This window comes from Enoplosus armatus, chromosome 17 (assembly GCF_043641665.1).
Source record: "Enoplosus armatus isolate fEnoArm2 chromosome 17, fEnoArm2.hap1, whole genome shotgun sequence".
Classification (NCBI taxonomy): domain Eukaryota; kingdom Metazoa; phylum Chordata; class Actinopteri; order Centrarchiformes; family Enoplosidae; genus Enoplosus; species Enoplosus armatus.
In genome coordinates this window covers 560,908-581,679 of record NC_092196.1, presented here as the reverse complement: position 1 = coordinate 581,679, position 20,772 = coordinate 560,908, and the positions used below count along the sequence as shown (strand labels likewise).

Sequence of the window (20,772 nt, the reverse complement as noted above, 5' to 3'; positions counted from 1 at the left end):
CAAGTCCAGAGAGCATGATTTAAAAATGTAAAAGTACGCAAAACTGTGACCGGGAGTTGTAAATAAATAGTAAATAGTTCCAAGTAAGTATATTTACTTCAGAGGGTCGATTATTATTCTGTAACATTGAGGCAGGAACGAAGGCATTTGTTTCCACTATTTGTGTCTATAAAAAAAAAAAATCTAGTTTCATCCACCAACAAAAACAGAATGAAACTGCACCTACTTTTCAAGATTTATTTAGGTCAAAATCATGATGGTCCGCTGTAAAGTTGCCTTTTATTTTTAGTTTAGTGAGTTATTTTTATTTTTCATTTTTTTGCCAATCAGCTGCTGAGAATCACACGCTCTCCTGCTGCTTATATGGTAGCAATGGTATAATACGGCTACGGCATAGTCGAGTACAAAGAAAAAGCGTTGAAGAAAAATGTTTGCAGCTGAAATTTACGGCGATTCACTCCAGTTTTCAAGTTTACTTTTGTTACGATTTTGAATCAAATGTGCCGAAATCGTTTCGCCGCCGGGAAGCCGGTGAGGGATCGTGTCCTTGTTGCCGCACCAGGGTTTCCTACTAGTTAGCTAGCTGCCACAAAACCTAACCACACCGTAACCATGAATGGAAGAAAATGACAAAACACGGACATTTTGCGGATGTGTTCAATGTGGACCTTTAGTCACATGTTGCTAATGCGGAATGGTTTAGTGCGTCAAAAGTGCGTAAGACACAGCCCCTTGAAGCCGGACCTCTTCAGGTAGAAAGTGTTTTTCCACTTAAGTGCTTCCGCATGGCCATGAGAAATTCATGCTACTGTGGAATTCACTGTGGGCTGAAGCAGAGTGAGCGGCTTCGGCTCGGGTTGACTTGATAATGGGCTTGGCGGTATCGGCGCGTTGTCAAATATCAAGGATCGGTCGGTCATCATCCTCCTCCAATACACTGGAGGCTCTTCCCTTACAGGATTTTCCATCATGCCTGTTGTACCTAAAACCCCTAATGTGTCGTTTTATTTTGTATTTTACAAAAAGGGACTTTTTGAATTTCAAAATTGATCTAAAAGCAAGAGTGCATCAACAGTTTACCTAACCCAAAAAACAAAAAAAAACAAAACGTGATTTACACATCCAGCGCCGAGTCTTTTTCACTAACTTGCTCCCTGATCTCTGCTCAAATGTTTGCTTAATATATCTGTAATAGATCACGTTATTTCTGGTTTGAGCTGGTCACGGCCACGATTTCTATTTCACGCTACAAAATTAAAATCGGGTTTAGTTACGCACTTGATAATAAAAAAGGTATGCGTGTGGGCGTAACTGCTGAAGCCACAAATGATGACATGAGACATTCTGACATAATTAGCACAATAGAGAAAAGGCTCCACATATGAAATACTAATAGAAATCAAAAGTGAATGCCCCGTTTAATCCTCTCAAAATGATTGCTGATAAGAGGGGGAGAACTTTAAAGTGTATTTAGTTATATTATGTCAAGCTTGTTGAACAGACTGACTCAACTTTATACACAGATCCTTGAAATGAAGGGAGGTTAAGATTCTTTGTTAAACATTTTGGTGGTTTAAAGTTTTGTTTTCGGGTTTTGTTTTAATTAAAAAGGTTTCAATAGCTCCAGTAACACACTACTTTTGCAAGAATGTGAGATCTGATTTCTGATGTGTGACTCTGAGAACAGAAAAACTAAAAAGTACGAAAGACTTTGTATCTGAGTCACATGACCCTCATAAAAACCAAAGTCCGGTACAAAACCGGAATACATTCTGGTGATTTCTCAAAAAAAAAACAAAGCAGAAAAAAGGATAGGAGACAGTTGAAATCCAAAGATTGGATCCTTTTTTTTTTTTACACAAACAAACAGTGTCTCCCATTGGGTGACATGACTATCGATGATGACCAGAACAGGGCTGCAGGGAGGCTCTCCCTCACGTACATGCCCACATTCTCTCTTAACATACACACACACACACACACACACACACACATATGCACAAGGGGCCCCATCCACCATGCAGACCCGACCCCTGGGCCCCAAACCCCCAACAACCTTCCCTCCACTCCCCCCCTCCGCTTCCTCCTCCTCATTTCTCCCCCCCCCCACTCGCTGCTCATCGCTCCTCATGTATATGGCATGCATATACCCAGATGTGTGTGTGTGTGTGTGTGTGCACACAATGTATGTTTAGTGAACGAAAGAGCGAGAGAATGAAGGAGAAAGAAAAAAAAAACAGGAGAGCAAGAGACACAGAGGGAGAGTAAGAGATGGAGAGACAGATGGTTTGAACCAGAGAGAAGAAACAATCAGAAAGATGGGGCGGAGGCAGAGGAGGAGGAGGGGTTGGGGGGGGTCTTCTTAAAGAGACAGGACTCCCTTACCCCTTCACCTACATAAAATGCTGCCATGTAACTCCTCTATCCCCTCCTCCATCACTCTCTCCTCTACGCCGTCATTTCTCTGAACATTTCTCTCTTCTTTTTTTTTTTCTTTTTCTTTTGGAATAATGAGCCTTCGTCATCGCATCCTTCCAATGCATTTCTTCTGACTGAGTTGCACTGCCTTCCCCTTTCTCTTTGTGGCTCCGTCGCTGCTCGTGCTGAACTCCCACTTGTTAATTTTAGGTTCTTCTAAAAAGAAATAAATAAATGAATAAATAAATAAATGAATAACAATAAAAGCAAATCGAAACTTGAAAAAAAAACGGTGAGTGTTGCAGTTTCTTATAGTTGGGAAAAATTGAAGCAGCTCAGGTGCTGATATCCGGACTATTAGTCCCTAGTAAGGGTCAAGCTCCAAAACCACAGGATCCTACATTTCCCATAATGCAACAGCATTTTTTTTTTCTTTTAAAACTCCCCTCAGTTTGTAACGCAGGCATCCTGTTATAAATATGTGTCATCGGGGTTGGTTTCCCAGACTTAAAAAGGCACAGAAGACATTACACACACACGATTTTGACGGGCTGAGTAGTACGCCAGGTGACGAGTAAACAAATCTTTACGCGAATCAGGGGCAGAGCGGCCCTTTAAAGTTAGAGAAAAGTCATTTCCAACACTGACTTTGTTTTTGGTCTCTCTTTTCCTTGTACTACACTCCTCTCTGCTTCTAGATAAATGCATTTTAGGTTACATGAGATAGCTTTGTGTATTTCCTGGGTCACAGACAAGACAACACAAGCGACAAGCAAGAGACAAACGGCCACTGCAGCGAGAAGTCAGAAGTGAAGCACCTAAAGACAAGACCAACCAAATAAACACACTGAAGAGGACGCCATTTGAGGGACGGGGTGAGACTTGTTGAGTCAAACTGCCCGTAAACCACGATCTAAAAAAAACACTCCGTTACAGGTGGGAGTCCTGCGTTTCATTGTGTACTAGCGCGAGCAAGAAAAGGCAGTTAAAAGTGTGAAGTGTTTTGGGAACATTTTCCATCTGTAAAGCAACTACAGCTGTCAAATAAACGTGACGGGGAAGAAAAGTCCAATATATTCAACCAATGGTTACTTTCATTGTCGATTCATCTGGCCATCGTTTCCTCGATCAATCGTTTTGGCTATAGAATGTCGGGGGGTGGAAAGTGCCTGTTATAATTCCCCACAGCCCAAAGTGATGTTTTCACACAGTGTTACGTTATTTCGAACGTCCATCCAAAACGTGAAAATATTCATATTACTGTGAAGGCTGACAAAGAGAAGCACCCAAGTGTCCTCACTTGTGAGAATTTGGAATGAAATCGGTTAGTCTTTGTAGGCCCTGACATCGAATCAAGTCTTCTTGACTTTTAGAATGAAACCCCCCCCCCCCTTTGTGTTTCCACAGATTGTGTGTGACAGAGGGTTACTTCCAGTTTGTGGTTAATGGGTTTATCGCCAGGACACAATACTGGCAATAAAAAAAAGGGGCGAAGACACCCACTTGAATCGACTTCACACAGGACCAGGACGGTGGGTTTTTGGACCCCTATGTCTTGCAGTGTAGTTAGGGACTGGTCTCTCCACAGTTGGACAGGGTGGACAGAGGGAATGATTTGTGTACTTCTCAGTACACAGACTTGTCAGTTAACGGTGGGGGAAGAAAAAAAAAAAAAAAAAAAGCAAAGATCTTCACAGCTGGACAGAAGCGATTCCACCCCGTCCTTTTCACTGTGTCTCCCAACCCGCGGCCACTTCTCTCTCCGCCTTGATGGTTTAATGCGAATAGGGGACGCAACACCACAGAAATGCATTCAGCGACCACGGACGTGCCACTGGACCAGCGCGGTCTAACCTGATTACAGCCATCTCCGAAAACAGTTTGTCCAAGGCGCTCTGGAGACTGCGGCTCAGCTGGGCGTCAAAAGATCCAAAACACATGCATCTGTGTTTCGCTCGCCCTCACTGGATCCCTTCATCTGTCTGCCTTTCTTTCTATCACTCGCTCTCGCTCTCTTTAGCGGAGGGATACAGAATGAAAAGGCTGGAATGGTGCAGAGAACATGGCAACATGCCAAGGGAGAGAGAGAGAGAGAGAGAAAGGGGGGCGGGGGGCATGGGAGAGAGAAATGAACATACTGTACCAGAGAGAGGGAGAGAAGAAAACAAGAGAGAGAAAGAAAGTATGAACACACACACACACACACACACAGAGAGAGTCAGAGCATGCGTGCGGCAGAGCGAGGCAGGGAGGGAGGGAGGACCTATTGGCTCCTCTCGTCTCTGCGCCGAGCGACCGCCCCCCTCCCTCGCAGGTGCCGCTGCCACACGATTGGTCGCACCCCCCTCGCTCCCTCCGCCCACTGTCCCCTCGCCAGCCATGAGAGGAAGGGAAGACAGACCATGGTGTGCTACTTCTTCTCTGGGCCGCCCTCTCTGTGTGTGCCCCCCCCCCGAACACACACACACACACACACACACACACACACACGGTCACAGTTCCTCACATGCATGATACATTCTGAGTGCATTTAAAGTTGCAACGACACTTTACATTACACACAGACACGGCTGCAGAATAGAAACAGCCCTGGTTACAAAATAGACAAAAACAGCTGCAAAGTAAAAAAAAAAGGAGTTATGCGAAGAGTCCAATTCAGAGGACAGAAACTGGAAAGGGGAATTCTGAAGAAGAAGAAGAAGAAGTAGAAGAAGAAAAAAAACGTGATTCAGCAGACCAGTTCATTTAAGTTGAAAGACGCGCATGTATCTGAACTGCTGACTGGTGCATTCCAAGCCAGATTTGAACTTGAACTGTCTTGACTGGAAGTCTTGAAATGTTCAGAAAAGCTTCCACGTCCACGCGAGACGTTTTCGGCCAATTGGAGAGCGGGATCGTCCCCGTGCATGTGAACCAAAAGGGTCAGTAAAAATGGGCCAAACAGGGCAAGTCAACGAAAAACAACATGGCAGTGCGTTAGAATTCTTTTTATTTATTTATTTATTTTTTGCAGGATTGAATGGGAATTGTCCTGCGACGCTTATTGGGACATTAGATCCTAAAAGGCGTTCCTTGATGTCTTTTAGGCTCGCCGTGCGTTTGCGTGAACTTTTAGAAAATGTGGGCTCTCCGAGTGGGGTTGCAGAAGCTACCAGACACATTCACCTTGCTGACCAAGAGCCCCCAAACCCTTAAATACAAAAGAAACTAAATCTACCAGACATACATTGCTTGAATCAAATTTTTAAATAAGTGTATATATTGTAGTGGACCTCCCAAGGGGTCCCACGATAAATTGGAGGGTGTTGCAAGAGGATTGAAGGGATGAGACATAAAATCAAGAGCAGACATTAAAAAAGGTGGAACCACGAGCGTGTTGGCTTGTCTTTATACGTCATTTGATCTTCTTTTTTTTTTTATGATTATTATTTAAGAGGAGGATTTTGTAGTTTCCAGAAATTCCAAGTACTGGGAAATTACTTTAAAATATCAAGAATTGGCCGTTGGTCAAGGAATGGAATCTTGGATTTGAACGTTTCATTCCGCGTGAGCGACGTTTCTGGACAAAGCGGAAACAGAGTATGTCGTGTCGTTATACAGCAGAGAATACTTCATGCTGGTTGACACTATAAACCGCCACATCGCGGTGTTATTTGGACGTGAAGGAAGGGGCGCAACCGACACCGCTGTCTTTTTTTTATTCGCTGGCAGAAAAATTTGGGATCTTCGTCTGTCCTCCATGTTTCTTACTAATGGGCTGGAAAAGATGGAAGGGAGGACAGAAGGAATGACTCACGAAAACACCGAGTGATGAAGTTTGATTGATTAACCGTCTTTTCAGCCGGACATTTCTGAGGGTATATAGGGGACATGGACGGGATGAGAGGGATCGGATTCTATCTTTTGAATTCACACACACACTCACACACACAGAGTCATGGGAAACTGCTGCCTGCACAGTAACATTCAGCAGGCTTTAGGTTTGCTTGGCAATGCATACTCAGGCACCTTAGCTTTTCGTCTGAGCGACGTGGAAGTGGCGACTAGAACACGTGAGGATTAACACGAGAGAAATGGTTGCATAAGCAACCAAAAGATGCTAGACGCCTACACAGGTTTTTTTTTTTTTTGGTTGGTTTTTTTCACTGTTGAGATGAGAAATGCAACAGCGAACTTGTTTTTGTTTGTTCTACAATACAAGATTCTCAGCCTGTTTTTCTTCTCAAGCTCTCAGGAAAAAGGAATTGCCATTTCACTGAAAATCCCTCATTTTTGTCGAATGAACACTCGGCCCCAAACGCCAGTGACACTAAGGGTCTGTCCCTCTCCACCGGGAGGTGGAGTTAAGGGACTGATGCTGCGAATAAGCCAAACAATGAAATCCAACACTGAAGACGAGGCGTTAGTTACAGCTACAGGGGGTGATTTGCAAAAGATGGCGTCTTTATTCTATGAACCAAGCGTGGACACACAGAGGGATTACGCGTTTCTTGCAGCATGGATGAGAACCACGCGCTTTCGTGCTTGTTTATCATTCAGAATATCCTCCATTTTTATTATGTTCTAACATCAAAAATGATTAACTTGGCGTCAATCGAATCATCACACCGCACATGCATTTCAAATGTTGTGTTATTGTGTATTCTGTGTTCAGAATGAATGGTAGTTTCTCACTGCTGGAAATAATAATAATATAATAATGATAATTGCTAAATCAACATGTTTTTCTTTGAAATGTTTCTGATTTTCTTCTGGAATAATCAAGCCCAACATGTAGAAAAAGTACTGAAGTTTTTTGACACAAACTGGGCTGCACGTTTGGCGAAGGTGAATCACAGAAATCTGACACCAACAACACCAATCACTGATATATACAGCATACAAAAAAAAACATTTTAACCACTGGTTTTACAGCTGCCCCCCCCTCCCCAAATAGAAGTCACGCGTCATTTTCTGCAGTGGACCAACGGAAACGTGTCATCAATTCAAAATGATGTTTATGAGCAATTCTCATGAAAGTTAGGGAAGGTCGTGAAATAGCAAGCTGATAAAACAAAGTTAATTATGTGTTCGGATCTGTTAACAAAAAAAAAAAAAAAGGGCCCCAAACACAACATTATGACCAATCCAGGCTACCTGAAAGCTGCTCAGTCCAGCTACTGACCAGGTGCTTTCTACTACTGTTATTACTGTACATATAGGCACCGCCATTATAAATCAGGCCATATGACAGCATTCCTTAGCTATTCGCCTAAAAAAAAAAGGTGCATACGTACAGCTACTTATGAAGAAAAGGTTTAGAACGCACAGAAAGCTGCGATGACTTTCAGGGCATTGCTAACTAAAGGGAAGCTGTGCACCGTGGAAAAACCGCGTCAGTCCTTGTACAGACACTGAGCGGACTCAGTGGGTCTTTCTAACAAGGAATTGATTCATCTGAGAGTCTCACAATCAGTAAGTCTGCCCAGTGTGGTAATATCAAGTGGAAATGTGGACAACAAAGTAACACGTGATATTGTTCACCACATTTTTTTTTTTTTAATTCTGGAATCCTGCACATATTAAGGACATCAAAGCCCAATTTTTTTTTGGGGGGGGGAGGGGTTGAAAATCTGCCATATTCCTTGTACAAATATGCCAATTTTGATTTCAGAGCAGGCTGCTAAATAACTGATAATAACTAATTTGATGTCAAACCTTGCCATAATCAACTCCAAAACGAAGGTATTAATTCCTGTTCACAGTATACCCTCCCCAACTCCACACACACACACACACACACACACACACACACACACACACACACACTACCAAACACATACCAAGATCACAGAGTGAGTGCACAGCAAGCATACTCCTAACTCTGGAAATATCACAAAGGCTTGGAGGGGGGAGGGAAGGGGTGGGGAGGGTTGGGGGGGGGGGGTTGAAAATAGAAAAGCAAACACACCAGTGAAGCAGCTATGGTCACAATAGTAGCCAATAACAAAACCATACATAACAAATCAATAATTTAGTTGAATTCTGAGAATCTGAATCTTATTCTTTTTTTTTTTATGAAATGATTTCACTAAGTATTATTTTCTGGGAGTGTTTGTGTTGCATTTACAATAAAAAAAAAAGATGTGATTATTTTGGCACATCAACTCACACCAACCCATAAACACATTATAATAATAAAAATAAAAAAAGTGCTTTGTTTCTGCAACAAAATGTGTTTTTGCAGACAAATTAAAAATCGAAGATACTCTCTGAATGGACAGTTTGCAGGGAGCTTTGTTTGCTTTACGCTCACTACAGGCATTCTATTACATTTTTCTAATCAGAGAGGATGGCTTGTTGTCTCTGAGCAACCCCCCCCCCCCCCCAAAACCCCCCCACAGACAGCCCCCAACTCCTGCACCCAGTGGCGGGGGGCGGTCCCTCTCCCCCTCACCACTCTTGCTGACCTCAGCCAGACACACATTTCAGTCAACTTCTTCATGATGAATACTACAACTGTCTCTGCCATTTAAAACCCTTCTATCTCCGTCTTACAGCGGCCATTTTTCATACACACACACACACACACACAAACATGTCCGCAACACGGTCAGAGGTCAGGGGCAGCCACGGGCGGCGCCCCCTGCAGCCTCTGAGGGGTTCGGCACAAACACTTGCAGAGCAGAATGAAGGAATTGAACCCTAGAACTTCCTGTTACAGGACTGCCCCCTCCCCCGCCTCAAATAAAAGGGTTTGTTCCCTCTGAATACCCCGCCCCTCCCACACAAAAACACACCTCCATTGAAGTTCCCTGTCAGAAAAAAAAAACTACCTCCGAGCAACTTTAAGGCGTTTAAGCTATAGCTATAACAGCAATGGCGTCTTTTAAATACACTGTATGACAGCCACGCACCACCCACGACAGCAGCAACGACAGACCTGCCATCTTGAACGTATAGCCTACGTATAGAGAATTAGGAAGGGGGGGGGAGAATTAAACTGATGCAGTTTGAGAAAGGGGGTAGCTTGTGAAGTAGTTTAGGGGCCAAAATATGTTGCCACTCATTATTTAGCTCCCTTCATCTAAAATTTAAAAAAACATCGTCAAACACCCCCCAAAAAAAGTCGCCCGTTCATTGATAAATACGCCAACACAGTTGTGGGGCGTTTTGAACATTTACAAAAGAATGTAGTGCATTTCTGAACACTCAAACGCCACACGGACGGGTGCAGATACTGTGGCCGAGCTGGTGTTTGACATCAATATTTAAAACACAACAATTCGAGATAATTTGGCTCTCGCTGGCTGAGTATATGAACGGCCATTTTAAGGTAGGGCTTCCAACAACAACAAAAAAAACATGGTTTCCGTGATGTTAACCCTCCCATGCTGCGTTGATCGCCACACTGAAAAGCAAATGAACTAGGCCAGTTGTAGGGCGAGCCGGGCGCTGAGGAGACCCGGAACTACACACGGTTTCAAAAAAAAAAACCCCAGCAGCCTATACAGTTCTCCTGCTTCATTCAGAGCTTCGCCATTTTGCCCTCACTGCCTGACGTGGGGTGACTCCTCTCTGCGTGGACGCACCACGTGTCGTGGAGCCCCTCAGCTCGTCCACAGTGCCCCCCACCCCCTCCCGCTCCCCCTTTTACTCACACATCACCTTTATCATGTATGGCCTCTTCAAGGTTATCGCAGAAGAGCCCATACAGAATAATTCACCGACCCGCTGAGAGATTATTACAAATTACAGCCTGCTGCCATGTTGGCTGTCTGAGCATGGCGAGTGACCTCTTTCCGCAGTTTGACAATAACTGAGATTCAGCCTCACTGCTTAACGCCATTCGTCTTCAGAAAGGCATGCGGGGCAGACCTGGTCTTTTATTTATTTTGTATTGTTTTTGAGCCACAGCCATGTTGCAACGTTTCTTCATGGTGCGCTCTGGTGGCGCAAAGCGGGCGCCCAAAAAAAAAAAAAAAGCAGCTGAAATTTAAATATTTGGCCACATTCAGGCAAAACCGCACGAAAACTAGTTCCACGAAATGTTAAGGATTTATTTAAAGCCAACAGTGAACCAATAAGGACGTAATCTACGTCCCTATGGCCCTTTAGATCGTGGGACACACATACACATAAACGCACGCGTGTAGCCAAATGGCGGAACATGTAGAACTGTGCTCACCTCGTTATCTGTGCCAAAGGTTACAGGCATGAATGATAGTCTATAGGCGAATTCCATAATACTGTTTAAAGCAGGTCAAGTCTGGCTCTTGGCACAGAGCAGCTGATGTACAATGGACCCCAGTTTATCCTTTGGACAGGGGAAATTCTAAGCTACAGACTTCTTTAAGCCACAGGTTCATTTTTTCCCCCCTCCATTAAATTGCTGCATTAAAATGCCTTTTTTTTTCTTTTTAAATGTGCAACTATTTACACCACCATCCTATTTTTCCTTTCACAACTGGCAACAAAAAAGTTCAAAATTAGAATAAAAAAAAAAAGTAGAATTGTTACACATAAAAACTCAAAAGACACAGCTGTGTTTTTTTTTTTTTACCAGAAATTAAAGAGATTTAACAGAATGTTTGTGCTCAGTTTATTCAACATCTTGAAACAATTATGACCCCGTTTTATCAAATACACTTAGGACATTTCCGTTTTGGCTGGAGATATTTTACCAAGTCAAAAGAATAAATCAAATAACTGAATCCTTTTTAACAATTTTGTAATTGATTTGCAGCCAGGGGTGAGTATAATCCAAATACTCAAATGCACACACGGTACAGCAATTTAGTCAAAATCTACATGCATGGAAATTGTGTGTAGGCCTATACGCAATCAATGGGCTGTGAATTCCAAACTAAAAAAAGGAGTTTAACAAGTTGCTGAACGTAACCATGAAACAACCACAAGACACACACATTTCCCAAATGTAGCACATCCCCCAGTGTCTTTAAAAAAAAAGAAAAACCCGTTAAATAATTAAAAATGGAGCCTACTGTGCTATAGGGCGTGCTTGGAGCCTTGTGCGATACTTTGCAAAGATTATCAACACACATGCTCACTGGGTTCACTCGACACCACTCAACCAACACCTGCATTTTCAAATTAAGAGAGAGAGAGAGAAACAAAAAAAACAAACAACTGCACGACAGGCAGCAAGCTAAAGCTGTCACTGTACAGTCCCACTGCAATGGCCGACAAAGTTGAGGGCTCCACACACACACACACACACACACACACGTCACACCAAACGCCAACGAGAAAAACAACCACAGTAGCTGTGCCACAGTGCCGGACACAGCCTTCAAGTTTGGCTTTTCACACCGGCAAGACACGTGGGGCACGTTTTCAAAATAGCACTTATTGCAAATGAACCAGTGGAGTCGTTGTGCTCGGTTAGAACTCCATTCAGGAGAGGCCTGGACAAAGTGATGCAACACATGAAAGGGGGTTTTTTAGAGAGAAGGGGGAGGGGTAACATGGTGCTTGCAAACTGTTTGGTAGGTACCTTTGCTTCTTGGGGACGGAGTGCTCGACCTCAATACGTTTCCCTTGAAGCTCCACTTTACCTGGAAAAAAAATATATATATATATTTAAGAAACGAGGGTTCAGAACATGCTGGTGTCTACATGCTAGCTGTTTAGGCTACTAGCTGTTGCAGGCCCACGGGGGGGGGTGTATTCAGGGTACATAGCTTAAGTGGAGGTCCCTTTACAGCTAACTTTTTAAACCTACAGTTTAATAAGTAACTAAATAGAAAAGAAGCTGAGAAGAAGGTGGGAGACGGGCAGGTTCAGCCCCCCCCACCCCCCGAAAAAGAAACAGGGCTGAAAAGTCATGGAACAAGTGAATTGTATAGGCACGTCACTTTAGTCCCACCGTGAGCTAGGCTACTTAAGCCATAAGAAATACAGAGTGACAACCATACGGATATTGTGTTTAGCGTGTCTGTTTAAACGGCTTCAGGTCCACACGCTGTGTGTGTAAAAAACTATCTTGGGAGTTTTGCTTGTTTCGTGGGGGTTTCACGTAGGAGAAGCAGAGGGAGCTGACAGGCATGGCGACCTTGCCTCCTCCTCCTCCTCCTCCTCACGTTAAACATTTGAGATCATGAGAAATGGGCTACAAAGGGCGCCGGCGTGAACCGAGCAATGGGTGCCACACTCGTCTGTAATTTCGGACCCGAGGCGGCGGTGCGAGGCCTGCTTTGGCATGTACACCGGGTAAGACATATATATTTATTTATTTTTTCTTCAACCTTTGTCATAGTGTACTGTCGGCTCAAAAGGGGGACGGGGGGGAGCCGGAGAGAGGCTTTACGCTATATAATCACAGGAGAGGACTCAATCAAATGCTAGGCGTGCAAGACACCGAGAGACCACCACCACCACCACCACCTCGACATGCACACATTTGCCCGAAACGCGCAAGCCACGCGGGCTATCGCAGGATTTTGGAGCCGTGTGTCAAATGGCAATAATGTGGAGTGAGTAGCCTGGTGCTTTACGTTCGCCACGGGCTCAGGCTTCACTGTATGGCTTTACGTTTACACTACGTGTGTCCCTCCCCCCTCTGCCAAAGTTGAATGGCTCCCCTGGGCGTATAGCTCCCCCACATATACACACACACACCATTAAGCTAGCATCAGTGAAAAAAATAATTGTGTGGATATATTTGTATCCGACATGTCCACGGAGAAGCCTCGGAGGTGGACGGGGAGCGAAACTGGGGCACACCGCTGAAGGTGGGTATGCAGCCGTGGCCGTGCACCGGCGTCCCCCCCCCCCACCCCCACCTCCCCCTTTCGAATGAATGAAACTAAAGGTGGAAGGGGGTCTTTGGCGGTCAGTAGTCCACCTTAATAACTCACCAGAAAACGTCTCGATAGCCTTCATGGCCCACTGATCGTCGGGACAATCCACAAACGCATAGCCGGTTTTCATTAGAAACTGTCCGGAGTACGGGATCTTGTGGTCGTCAAAGGTTTTTCCTAAATCCTCGGCAGTCACGCTGTCGCCTAGATTCCCAATGTATAGCTTGTGCATGGTGGAAATTGTTTTTCCAAGTCCAAAAACGAAGGGTAGAAAAAAAAAAGAAAAAAAAACAATAAGCCCGGAATAACTCAAATTGAAGCCAGCAAAAAAAAAAAAGTTTCTCTCCTGAATTTGCTAATAGCGCAACAAGATATTGTCACACTTGCCACACTTAACTGAAAGTGGAGATCACGCTGGAAGGCAAGGATATCTCCAAAAATAAAAGAACACAAAACGAAAACGGTAATTTTCGGCAGCAAACTAAAATAAAAAAAAAATAGATTTCAGTAGTGCGAAAGCCGATGATATCGTTGAATTTAGCTGTAAATCCAGTTGAATGAGTGGAGCAGGGGTGAGGGGAAGAAATGAAATCCCTCGACTTGCAGCCGGCCCCGGCAGACGAATAAAGCAGCAGCCTATTGCCTCTATCGCGCTGTGCAGGAGGTGGGTTGTACTGGGTGGATTTGGTGATGGGTCTATGGTGGAAGGGTGGGAAAAACTATGGCGGGATCAGTTCGGGAAAATGTTTTCCTCTCTCTCCGCCTCTCTCTCTCGCTCGCTCTCTCTCTCTCTCTCGCTCTCTAGTTTTCTACCCTTCCTTCTTTCAGCGATCCGCCTGCTGCCGGCAGAGGGGTGACGCCGCCCCTCCACCGACTCCAATTCACGGTTTTTTCTTTTTTTTTTTTGTTTGCAAAGAGGAAACCACGTGGTACAGGCCTATTTGGAGTAGGTTAGAGAGAGGAGGAAGGGGAGGGGGCACCCCCCCCCTCTCTCTCTCATCCTAGGGGTATTCACCAGATGAGCGCGTGTGTATACGCGCGCGCGCGTGGTCACACAAGCCGAGACCCCTAATTCTGTGCCGTGCTTGCCGCGTTCTGTTCCGCGCGCGTGCACGGCGCGGTGTGCTGCACCGGGGCTTTTAGTCAACACGACGTGGCCACACATGCGCTTAATGCGCTTCTGCTCGTGCGGGCGAAGATTGGGCTATCGAGAGACAGGACTTCCTTCACGACACAGTAATGGAAGCTAAGAGCTAAGACCGGACAACCTTTGGGCGTAGAGCTGTTTTGCTGCCCCCCCCCCCCCCCCTCCCCTCCCCTCCGTCTTGAATAGCTGAAGGCATAGGTGGCCAAAAACGTTCACATTTAAATAACAAGGCACCGCCTGCTAATTCTATAGCCTAGCACCCCCACCTCCCTGATGTTCCCGCCCTTGGATGAATATGATGCGTGGTAAAGAAGTTAGCCGTCATGATGTTACATAAATGACCTATGGTGAACCTCGGGCTGTTTGGAGCCGGGGAACAAAAGGGCCAGGGCCCCATTTTGCCTCAGGGGCCGCAAGGGCGCTGCTACTGGAACCTGCGGAAACTCTGGACTGGCTTTGATACATTGTTGCCTACATACACACACACAGAGCCCCATTAACTGAAGCCCTGTATCTGACATGGCAGCGGCAGTGAGACTACGGCACAGTCCAGGTCGTTGTAGCAAGGCGAGGGACCTCCATAGCTCATAGTTGGCGTTGAACTGCACCGCCCCCCCCCCCCCCCTCCCCTCTCTGCTTTTAAAGATACTTTTTTATCAAATTGCTGTGGGGGTGTACCTGCTCAGTGAGGTCATGGCTTCCAACAGGCGATACCCACAGTTAAAATACAACTTGAGCAGCGGGCGCCCCACCCGAGCAGGCGTGTTCGCTTCTGTTTCGTCCGTTTTTATCACGTCCCTCTTGAGTGTGGCGCAGAGGAAGTGACAGTATGGCGCAGTCGCCGGGCTACAGCACCACGCTCGCGCGCCCCTCTGCGTGGATGGAGGTTTCTCAAAATGGAGGCAGTGACTGATGTACAGGCCTGCCCCCCCCCCACACACACACACACACACACACACACAGAGAGAGAGAGAGAGAGAGAGTTTGGCTGTGGTTCACTTTGGCGCTCTGTGCGTCCAGTGTGTGCCTATCTCGCGCCTTCCTGTTTTGGTATAAACCTCGACAGGTCTGGGAATTGGGTTTTTCCAAAAGGCTCTTTTTCCCTCCTTGGTCGAGACCATTTAGGTTCTGTAGCCATACAGTACGCGCCTGGAGGCAACGTGGCACTCTCGTGAGCTCTCTTGGTTAGAAAATGGCTCCTGTGCACAAAATGGATTCAAACCCTCAAACTGCTCGCACAGTAACCACTGCCTCATCATGGGTGACATTTACAAACGAGGATATTTCATCATAAAAGCACCATTTTCATCTGCCTATAGGAATAAAACCCACTGTTGTTTTGAGTGCATTAGATGAAATACTGTCAACAGAGCTCCTATTAACATCTCTTGTGTGTGTGTTTTTTTTTTTTCCACATGTAAAGTGCCTCTTGGTTTAACTAATGTTTTATTTCACAATAATTTAGGGGGTGATATGATATGATTTTGTATACACCTGCATTGGCCTACATATTGGTCCTGAAAGCATGTGAATATAACCTGTGTGGGACATAGTTAGAATAAAGAAAAGCAACTAATGGAGTAAACACTTAGCATACGTTAATCTGAAATTAATCCAATTATCCTATCCAACGTTCAAATGATAGGCATGACACGTCTTAGTCACAGAAATAGCTTTATTAGATTAAACAGCCTGAAGTGCAGTATGGAGTAGGAAGAATAGGAACACAGAGCAATACTGTAATTATGCAGTAACCACAGCGGCAGGGTGGTTCAACGCAGTTTATGGTCTTTCAAATAGTTCAGTTTTAATATATTCTTGCTATACAGTCAACTGGGAGAAGTCCCTTTCAAAGCAGCATGAGATTTTTACCTCGCCAAATTCCCCAGCTCTTTAAGAGCATGCAAGTAAGGTCTTTTCTTTTTAAGAAATCTTTATGAAATTTCTTTTTAAACAAAGCAAATACACAGTAAAACAGCCACATGCATAAACACATATAACATACAGTAAAATATTACCAAAACATACAATACAATTGTGAAGAGGCGTTCCAGTTCTTTCTGTCAATGTCCAGGATGGTAAGGTCTTTTTCACTTCTTCCCTTGTCCTGAGATGGCTTGAATCCCTTTTCCCAACCCCCTCAACCCCCCCCCCCCCCCCCCCCCCCCTTTTCTCTCTTTCATCCTCTGAACACACACACACACACACTGGTCACATGGAGCTGGTGAGGTCACAGGCTAGGGTTTCCAGGGGTCAAATAACCACATAGGATGCGACATACTTTGTGAGGCTTCTGGAACTTTTGTGAGGGACCTGGATTGCATTCATTAAACCTGAACTGGGATTAAGATTGAAAACTAAAAATAAGAATATATTTATCCAGCAGCTATTTAATTTAAGGTTTGAACATATCCTCACAGGGTTTTTTTTGTTGGTTTTTTTAATATCCTAAAAAGCATGTTACATTTGAACTTTAGTCACATAAGTGAAATTGTAATGACACTAGTTGTTGTTTTTTTGTTTTTTACTATGAATGATGACCAAGTGGAAATTGTTTTCATACAAAACATCCCTTTTTTGTTCCCCCATGATTTTAAGGATCTTTAAATTTCAATGGCCTCCCGGAGTCGCTGTCCGAATTCCTGCAATTCCAAACGAGTCACTTCCTCGTGAAAAGGTTCCGTAGTTTGTCCCCCTCCTCTGTTGGTACCAGCAAATTCCTTTCCCCTTATCTTTCCTGCAGCCGCCCCCCCCCCCTTCCCCAAACAAAAGTACCTATCCTAGTAAAACCTGCCTGCTGTCATGTCTTATTCCTCCCTTCCTTTGTTGAACATAATCCTCACGTGGACACACTTTGTTGGATATTTTGTCTCAGCGCCGGCGAAAACCTGGCACCTCCAAAACACCAAATCTTTAAACAGGTGCAGCGTGATGGCTAAAACAATTACAACTAATGTAAAGTCTTCCCATTAACGCTGAGCGTGATTGGAAAAACATGTTCACAGGCTGACCTGTGATATCGCACACATACAGTGGTGGACAAAGTATTCAAAAGTTGCAATACTGCAATCTAAAAATACTCCAGTGCAAGTAAAGTCCTGCGTTGAAAATGTCACACACAAGTATTATTAGCAAAATGTACTTAAAGTACTCGTAATGCAGAACAATGGCCCCTGTGAGTGTTGTACTATTGTATTCATTGATTATTAGTACTAATGGATTTATGTGTAAGTAGCATTTTAGTGTTGTAGCCGGTTGATGTGATTCTTTTTTCTTTTTTTTTTAGGCTGCAACTAAACATCGCTGTCGTCATTTTCTTATAGAACAATTCATTCTGCAACACGTGGCAAAACTGTGAAAAGATGGCCGCCAGAATCTCCTATAGCCCAAAAGCTAAACATGTTCGATGTGTTGTAATGTAAAGACAGGAAAAGGGGCGACTTCTCACATTTCTACCCCTAACCCTTTTAACCCTTTTAACTGTTTTTGTGTCCTGTTGACGAGCTGATCTTCATCCGTAAAGTACCTCAGATATGCTCGAGCACAGTGCGCTGAGTTACATTCCACCACTGCACATAAATTCTTCTTCTTCTACGCACCTTGGAGGAAGACGAATCAGGAAATTACTTTTTTTTCCCCCTTGTGTGTGTGTGTGTGTGTGTGTGTGTGTGTGTGTGTGTGTGTGTGTGTGTGTGTGTGTGTGTGTGTGTGTGTGTGTGTGTGTGTGTGTGTGTGTGTGTGTTTTGGGGGAGGGGTGGATAGGTCAAAGGCTGCAGAGAAACAGGGCGAATTGGGCGGGAATGCAGAAGGAGGAGACAAACTGCCTCAGGAAATGCAAATGTGTTAATGTTCATCTTTTCTCCCACTCTGTCTTCTTTTGCCCTTCCTCCTCCTTAGATCACTGGCCTCGCATGTTCCGTTCTACCCCTTTATTTATTTATTTTTTAAATGACTGCGACTCCGTAATGATTAATGCCTCCAGCCGACGGGACTACTTTGACACTAAAATATCACGCAGGAAGCTGAAGTTTGGAGACAGTTTGGATACACGCGCGTTTCCCCTCTCGACTGCCAGTTAAGCGACTCAGTCAAACCGCTGAGCCACTTGGGAAACGTAGTGCAAGCTCACAAGCCAGTCAAAGCTTTCCAGTTATGTGGAACTTTTCACTGAAAGACTGGAGGAAGCAGAACACCTATCTGTCTCTGAAGTCGATGATAAGCTTGACAGTCATTTTAACATCTGCACACAGGCGAGGCTTTAAAGCACAGGCCTGCTGATACTTACTTAATGCTTTAATGGCTGTGACGAATCTCAATTCAGATCTCGCCTCTGTTGCGTTCCTCCCCCAGAGCCTACAGGTGTAGAAAACAATCCTGTTGTAACTTCAGTGCCTTTCCTGCGGAAGCAAACGGGCCGAGAGGAACAGTCCTCATTAGGCAGCCCCTGCCGTAATGATGAGGCTGCCGAGGCAGGGAGAAGCCACTTGTAGTCGGAGAGAGAAAAAGCCCATAATGAGATCCAGGCATCGTTCCTCCATCATCTCTTTGCTTCCTCGAGGCCATATTACTCAAAAAACCTGTCCCCCCCCCCCCTCCCCCGTCGCACGGATGACACACAGATCTACCTCCCCCTAGAGCCTAGTAGCTACAACAAGCTACCTAGCCCTAATAACTGTCTTTCTTCAGCTCAATGAGAATAAAACTGAAGTTATCTTATTTGGACCGCAGCATTTGACCGACATTATTTCTCCTGTCGTGGCCCGTTACCCCCCCCCCCTCTCTGTTAATCCATGTGTAAAAAATTTTTGGGTCATATTTGTTTCAGGATTGAAGGCAAACAGGGGACGCCGGAAAAAAGCTGCAAAACATATCAACTTTTGGTGAAACGCAACCCGACTTTGGAGCTTCGGCGCTCCAGAGCTCCGCACTAGCCTAGCCTTTACTGTTCCTAACCAACTGGGGCATTTCCCGTGATCCCTCTGTAGGTCTGTGTTGTCATTATGGGCTCTGATTTATTATTATGATTATCACTATCATCACTCTGATTTGTCCTCTCTTTGTTTCCCTCTCTAGTTTTTTTCCCCGTGTCTACGTGGGATCAGCTATGTTGTGTGTGTGTGTGTGTGTGTGTGAAGTGCTATGTAAATAAAGTTGGGTTGAGTTGTTTGTCCATAACTGCACGAAAACGACTGACAATGCATTTCCATGCTCTACACATATAATACAAACCACAAAAATCATTTGTGGAGATCTGTTAATATATGAATAAATACATATCAACCCAATATTTATAGCCCACATCTGCTTTGTGCGATGTCATCTAAATGTCATTCCTTTCACTGAAGCGTAGTGTGAATCAAGCTGATTACAGGTAACACTTTTTATTTCTGCATCCAGACTCAAAACACATTCATTTATTTGCCCCTCCCCTGATTGAACTCCCCTCTGACCTCCACGGATCCTCCTCTCACACTGCGGCAAATGTCAGAAGAGGGCAACCTGTCAGTCACGTGAGAAACGGCTCTTCCTGCCTTGCTGTTCAGACGTGTTGATTTGCATGCGTTCAAGTGCTTCTCAGTGCGCAGGAAGAGATTATTAGTACCTGTGTGTTATTCCTACCCCCCCTCCCGGCGTTCCTCTATAATATGACCTCAGACATACAGACGTGTTGCTGTCGGTTGCTTGTGACGCTTGCAGGCAAGAAAATGAAGCTGTTTGACCTGTAACTCAAGTAACAGTGAAAATGTAAATGTGGAAACATTTGCCTGGGTGTCTCTTCTCCCTCACCACTCAGGGGAAAAACGAATGCTTTTGACTAACCACGTTCGTTAAAATGGGTTGAAATTAACTGCAAGCAATCTCCAAAGGACCCGCATGTAGTAGTAGTAGTAGTAATCTCACCTCGCGGCCTGTTTTGTAGCTGCTCCAGAGCTTTCGATCGCATCGCGTGATCTTCATGGGCGCCCGGAGACGCAGCTACTACAGAGATCTTGAGGTAGCTCCTCTGTTTCCAAAGGTCACAACATCGGACATCTTAACTTCTACTTCCAGAGCTTTAAAAACCCATCTCTCAGTGTGGGCGACCATGGAACAGTAAGTAAGTAAGTAAGTAAGTAAGTGGACTTTGCTCAATGAGTGTTTCCCGGCGTCCATAGATGGTGACGTCAAGGCAAGTCCACCTTTGCCCTGTGTTGACCGGGATCTACATGGACGCTTTGTTGACCTCTCAACCTGATTTTCGGCTATTTGACTATAACTTCTGTAACTGGAACGACCGCAGAGTAATGGTATAAGGAAAAACTTGGAAAAACATAAAAAGGTTACCAATCCGTTGCTTTGTGCTCACGGTTGGTTCATTCATGAAATGTAAAAACATGAAATGATGATACTTTTCAGAGGGGGCCG

The 20,772-nt window shown here is 44.7% G+C and overlaps 1 protein-coding gene across 1 annotated transcript in view; it reads right to left on the bottom strand.

The window, feature by feature from the left end:
- Positions 1-13,452, bottom strand: part of igf2bp1 (insulin-like growth factor 2 mRNA binding protein 1) — a 44,921-nt gene extending 31,469 nt beyond the window's left edge. Inside the window, exons 1-2 of the mRNA XM_070922526.1 lie at positions 13,278-13,452; positions 11,915-11,975 (exon numbers count right to left, since the gene is read on the bottom strand). Coding sequence (XP_070778627.1) covers positions 11,915-11,975; positions 13,278-13,452 — 236 coding nt within the window. The remainder of the gene's footprint in view (positions 1-11,914; positions 11,976-13,277) is intronic.
- Positions 13,453-20,772: the final 7,320 nt, after the last annotated feature.